Source organism: Vicugna pacos, chromosome 32, assembly GCF_048564905.1.
Source record: "Vicugna pacos chromosome 32, VicPac4, whole genome shotgun sequence".
In the NCBI taxonomy this organism is placed as follows: domain Eukaryota; kingdom Metazoa; phylum Chordata; class Mammalia; order Artiodactyla; family Camelidae; genus Vicugna; species Vicugna pacos.
The window spans coordinates 24,140,529-24,146,790 of record NC_133018.1 but is presented as its reverse complement, the minus strand read 5'-3'; the positions used below and the strand labels follow the sequence as shown (position 1 = coordinate 24,146,790).

Sequence of the window (6,262 nt, the reverse complement as noted above, 5' to 3'; positions counted from 1 at the left end):
GGTCAGAGCTGAAGAATGGCACCTTTCGTCCTTTGGGGAGTACCATTCCCCAGTTATGGGACAGATTTATATGGTTAACACTGGATTATGGACGTCTAAAAACCAAAGCCCCATTATGTTGGGAACAGCTTAATTTTACAAAGACGAACTTACCTAATGACACCCACCGTCGTGGATGGGGCACCGCGTGATTCTTGTGTGGCAGCTATCATTGTAAAGGCTAGTGACTGTGTTTCAGCTCAGTGTTACAGCACCCTGGGTCCTGGCAAGAGACCAAGCAGCACTTGGAGGGTTGGAGAACTCAGATTTATTACACCAGTGGGCCCAGAGGAGTTAACACTCCAAGCTCTGGACCCCGTCTGTAGGTTTACACAGGCTTTTATAGGCTGCCAGTCTAGACTTTGCAACATCATGTGCAAATAAGGTGTAACAAAGTCGACCAATCAGGAATGAGCTTTTTAGACATGGGCCAATCAGGAGTGAGCTTTATGCAAATGAGGTGTCACAAATGGACCAGTCAGGAGTGAGCTTAGGAAACCAATAGAACCTTAGGAGTAAGTTTCACTTTCCTAGAAGCAAACCATTTCATAGATGCACAAAAGTAAGATAGAGGCGCTGGGCCAGGGAACCGGATGGCACTGGTGGAAAAGTAGTGGCCCTGCCTAGGGGTCCTGCCGGTCTTTTCATGGGGCTTCCCACTTCAGTTGGTTGGGAATTGACTGGGATACATAGCCTGGTGTTTACTGGGTAGCCCCAAAGGGAACCCCATGGCTTTGTGACACTAACTTCTGGCCGTGGATCCCTCCCAGGTGGAGAGGATGCTGCCTCTTAGGACTTCCCTGGACTCAGGGGCATATTCACACAGCCCTCAGCACAGCCTCTGGAAACTAACCCTTGTAAGAAGCAAGATGGGCTCGGTTAGCCATTTGGCATCTATTTTTCTTCCTGCACTGGGAGTTGGAGATGTCATTACTCATGTGGAAGCTTTAGCCAGAGTTTCCCCAAGAAGCCTTAAATGACAGTCAACAAGCTATAAATCTTTTAAATTTGAAGCGTCTTTATTGAGAAAGGCAGTCTTACAACATCACATGGCTCTCGACATCATCACAGAGTCTCAAGGCAGTGCCCGCACAGTGACACAAACTGGATGTTGCGTTTTTATACCAGATGAATCCCTTGCTGTCACGGACTTAAGAAGTCATATGAAAATGCAAGTAAATGCTATGAATGACTGGCGGTGCCAGAGGCAGGGGGTTGGGGGTAGGCAACGTGGATAAAGGGGGTCAAAAGGCACAAACTTCCAGTTGTAAAAGAGAGAAGCCCTGTGGATGTAATACGCAACATGGGACTATAGTTAATACTACTGTACTGAATATTTGAAAGTTGCTGGAAGAGGAGATCTTAGCAGCTCTCATCACAAGGGGGGAAATTCTGTAGCTATGCCTGGCGATGGGTGTTAACTAGACTCATTGTGGTTATCCTTCTGCAGTGCGCACACCAATGTCAAGTCATCAAGTTCTACACCTCAGACTACTACAATGCTGTGTGCCAATTATACACAAAAGATAATAAAATTAGAAAAAGGAAGGAAGTAGGGTGTCGGCCAACGGTGAGAACTGAGCACCAGCCCTACCTCCCCCACCGCCCTAGCACGCACACCCAAACTCCCTAAACATGGTGAAAAAGTAGTTTAAAGGGTAAACTATTTTTCGAGCCCAGAAGAATAGTGTCCTCCGGGTGTGGACTCCAAGTTCTGAGGCGTCTCTGCAGGGAAGATGGCGTGAGAAAGTTGCTGGGAAAGGCGGGCTGTGGGTTCTGTTGGAAGGAGGCAGGGACCGGGGATCAGGCACCACTCCCCCACCCCCACCCCCGGGGCAGCCATGAGGACCCACCGCGGGGCATCCTTTCTGGTGGCCCCTTGGCTCCTTGCTCTGTCCCCACCCACCGCACTCAGGCCTCCTGGCTGAAGGAAGCTGTGGCAGCAAGCAGCCTCACCTGCGCCCACCTCCCTCCCTCATCCCAGGGGGGAGCAGGAACCGTGCCCCAGGGGCTCAACCAGGGTCTCAACGAGAGCTGGAAACCTGGAAGCCGGCCGAGGCATTTTCACAGGATGCCCGTGGCAGTGATGATAAACGCAGGCTGTGCTGTCAGTGTGCGAGTGGGAGGCTGGTCCTCATTGTCCTCGCCGAGTGGGACATCACCCTGACCCTCTGACTCTGACCAGGCCCACTTCACATCGACCACAGGAGCACAGGACGGAGATGGCCTCAAAGCGTGGTGAGAAAATGCCACAGATAAAGGAAATGTCTCTCCTGGGTGTTCAGAATGTTCACCCCTCCTTCCAAGAGAAAGGAAAAGTAAAGGCAGAGATGAAAACCTTTCCATCTCAGCAGTGAGCGAAGACATGCACACGACGGCAGCGTCACACGTGTGAACTTGGTAATAAAGACATGGGGAACACTCCTTGCTGGTAAAATACTTGAAAAACGAGACTAGGAATAAGTTATGCTTGACAGCGAGAATCGACCCAGGGACCGTTTTGGTAAGCAATTTAGCAAAGTGTTTCAGGAGTCACGGAATCATTTACTCTGGTGCAGAAATCCAATTTTGAAATTTTAACCTGGAAAATAATCCATATTAGGGGGAAAAAAGTCAGCAGCAGGAAGACATCAATACCTATCGATCTCTCTAGATATAAAGTGTATTAAAATATGTATATGAATATAAACAAAATAGGTGTTACATGTGCTGTATATAACACAGAGGCATGGCAACAGTGCAAGGGTTTGGTGAAACATAATGTGTAACTGAATGCTTTTTGTATATGTATGTATGTTACAGTTATAATTATGAACAAAATCTAGCCACGGGGAAAATGCATCTGGTTTAAAAGCAGACAGATGTCCGCTGTGCACAAGGTGCCAAGAGTGACGTGGTGACACAAACGAACAAACACAGCTGGGGAGGATGGGGGAAGCACCAGTGTGTGTGCATATGTATATAAAATCTAAGAAATACAACACACTAGGGAATGTGACAGAAGCAGACTCACAGACACAGAGAGCAGACCAGTGGCCCCCGGCGGAGGAGGGGGACAATCTAAGGTCGAGCGGAGGAGGCTGAACGTGACTGGGCGCCGATCGGCTACAGGACACGTCGCACAACACGGGGAATGGAGCCAGTAACTTGTAATAACAGATGGCGTGTAAACTTTAAAAATCGTGTGAAGATTTTTTTTTAATTTTGAAGATTTTAATAAAAAATAATAAACCTGATTTAAAGACTTGGTGTAGGAAAAACGATGTAAAATGGCTCAGTAATTTTTTTAATATTGATTGTGTGTTGAAATAATATTTTTGATATATATTAGCTTAAATGAAGTACATTTTTGGGGGGGGTCTGTTTATCTATTTACTTATTTGTTCATCCGTTCATGTGTTTAATGGAGGCACTGGGGATTGAACCCAGGACCTTGTGCATGCTAAGCATGCGCTCTAGCGTTAAGCTATACCCTCTCCCCCCTTAAATAAAATATATTGTTAAAGTTAAAAAAAAAAGCACCAGTATACCGTGCAGTGCATCAGCCTGGGGAGACATGGGGCTGCACCAGCCCCGTGCCGCTCCCTCCTCGCCACGCCCACTGGCTGGCGTCTCCCCAGAGCGCAGGGCATCGTCCACCACTGTGTCCCCGGAGCTGGTGTGTGCCAGGTGCACAGAAGGCGCTGGACAAATGCGTGTTGAGTGAATCCCAGGGCAGGCTCTCACCCACGTGTGTTTTGTTTCTCTTTAGATTTTTGTCAGGAAGACTCACAGTTCCACTGCCCTTCCACTAGCAAGAGATCGAGGACCACACTTTATTTGGAGGATGTTAAGATTTTATTTCCCCAAGATCACAACGTATTTTCACTGCTCCGTGGCACTCATCATTTTTCCTGTGCGAGAAACTCCTTTGAACACACAATTCTTTCCGATTTCTTATCTTTGGCCAAATTATGTGTAGATAACAAAGTACCGCAGAAGCCAAACATGCAGCCTATCAACAGGGTGCACTACTTCCATTCTTTAGAAATAAAAGATTCGTCCGTTACTTCCCCTGACACGTCAGCTACGTAGAGTGAGTATGCTGAGAGTTAAAAAAAAAAAAAAAGAGTCCCATCTAAAATGAAGACAGTTCCTTACTTGATTTGCTTCAGCAGAAACTAAATAAGAAAAAAAATCCAAGTGTAAATCGTAGGAATACAGTGTTCTCACTTCTAGGTGCTCTCAGGCTGGACAAGGGCCTAAACTGCACTACACGTGACTGGCTTCCGGGGGCGCCGGGGGCGGGGGCCGGCACACTCGGACTCTTCACGCAGCGTGGGGTCTCCGCCTGCACCAGCCGGGCTCACCCCCCGCGGCAGGTCCGTGGGGACGGCGCGTGGCGCTGTCACCCGGTGTGGGTGGGCTGGCGCACATGGGGCCTCACCCAGGAGGAAGCGCGACACGCTGCTGGGGTGCGGCCCGTGCCCCGGCAGGACACCTTGAAGATGACCTACACTCGTGGTCCTCGGAGGCGGGGGTGACCTACGAAGGCGTCCACTGAAGAGGGAGGTGCCCGGAACTCCAGAAGCCCTCACTCCGACACAAGCAGACGTGGGGGCGGGCATTAACGCCGCGACCGTCACAGTTCTAAAGGAAGAGCCTCCAGTACCACAGGCAGGCTGGCACCTCTCACCCACACTCGCCACAGCACGGGGAGAGCTGTCATCACAGCACGACAGCTCGTAGTCTCGCTGCCAACATCCCAGCGGCCTGCCGGCTCCCGTCCAGGACCGCAAACCCACACGCGGAGCCATAGTGATTATTCCGTTTCCCGGGGGGCTGAGGCCAGGTCCACGAATTAACGGCAACTCGGAAGACACGGCTACTGCCACCCTCCGTCCCCGGGCCGGACCCCCTCCCAGCAGCGTGCCACGCGGGGAGCAGGCAGCCGCCGCCTGTCAGGATCTGCCTTCGTAGCGACAGGAAATCATGTACTGTGCTCCCCCCACACTGGGATCTGCTCCTTACAGACGTGGAAAAGAATTTACACGTGATGAGGGAGAAACTCTCTAGGGGAAGCTGGAAGACGGTGGCTTGGCGGGCCGCCGTGAACACAGAGAAGGCTCAGATGCACGAAAGGGGCCGAGTTTACGGCTGCCTGTGGGTCCGGCGAGCCAGCACTCCTGGGGCTCCCGAGGAAGGGGCTGAGAAGCTCTTGGGGCGGGAGACCCCACCTGGGGCTTCACCCTGGGGAGGCACTGCCCACAGACAGGGCCTGGACATCCACCCCTCTGGCCCCTCCAGCCCAAAGCCCTCGGCCTCAGTGGAGCCCCAGCATGGCCACGTGACCAGATCGTGAAGGTGGCCCACGCTGGTGTCGCCCTGCAGAAAGGGTCGCTGTTTGGTGGGCGCCTGGCTTTGGGGGCCTTGTTGGGTAAAGTCAGCAGGTGGCAAACTGTCCTTATTCGCTTTTCCATGTGCCCACAGCTGCCTCCGCCTGACCCTCCCCCGCAGGACCCCCGCCTCTGGTCCCCGTCCCCTTCGTGCGGCAGAGGCTAAACTTCCCTCCTGGTGCTGCAGCCCTGGGTCCTGTGTGCACACGGCATCGAGGGGCCGATGCTCCGTGCACTTGCAGTGATTACGGGGAGGGACCGCGGTGTGTTCCGGGGGCCCGGAGGCAGACACTCAGCCCGCAGCCAGGGTCCTCATCGCTGTGAAACAGGCTGCGGGCTGAGCCGTGGACTCTGTCACAGAGGGCGGGTCACAGGTGGGAACGGTTGTCACAGGGGCCGTGACCCCCACGTCCAGACAACACCGAGGAGAGGGTCCCGCTGGTGAGGGTGGAGTGTTTCTCGTGTGTTGTTTGCAGGGGCTGGGGGTTTCTGAGCAGCAGGCCAGCCGGGGCAGTGGCCTCCCTGCTCACACGGTAGACAGGTCCACGCGGTGTGCAGAGTGGCTGCTCTTGTCCCAGGGGCCGAGCTTGGTGGAGCCTGTGCCTGGCCGGGTCCCATTCATCTGCAAACCACAAAGTGGGGAGGCATGAAAGGGTTGAACGAGGACCAGCCCCTGAGCCTCCATCACCCCGGCCCAGCCGGGGCAGCTGTCTGCCCAAGACAGATGATGCAGATGATGGTGCCAGGGAAGGAGGGAGCTGATGCTGGAGGCTCAGGATTTAAAAGACCCATCCTCAGTGCCACGCCATCCTCAGAGCCGCGCCATCCTCGGTAAGGCAGAGGCTGCA

The 6,262-nt window shown here is 52.9% G+C and overlaps 1 protein-coding gene across 2 annotated transcripts in view; it reads right to left on the bottom strand.

Annotated features, from left to right (window-relative positions):
- Nucleotides 1-3,840: 3,840 nt before the first annotated feature.
- ADGRD1 (adhesion G protein-coupled receptor D1) overlaps nucleotides 3,841-6,262 on the bottom strand; it is a 125,640-nt gene continuing 123,218 nt past the window's right edge. For both annotated transcript variants that reach the window (XM_072953375.1, XM_072953376.1), the window contains one exon: nucleotides 3,841-6,036. In XM_072953375.1, coding sequence (XP_072809476.1) covers nucleotides 5,941-6,036 — 96 coding nt within the window. In that variant the 3' untranslated portion in view covers nucleotides 3,841-5,940. The remainder of the gene's footprint in view (nucleotides 6,037-6,262) is intronic.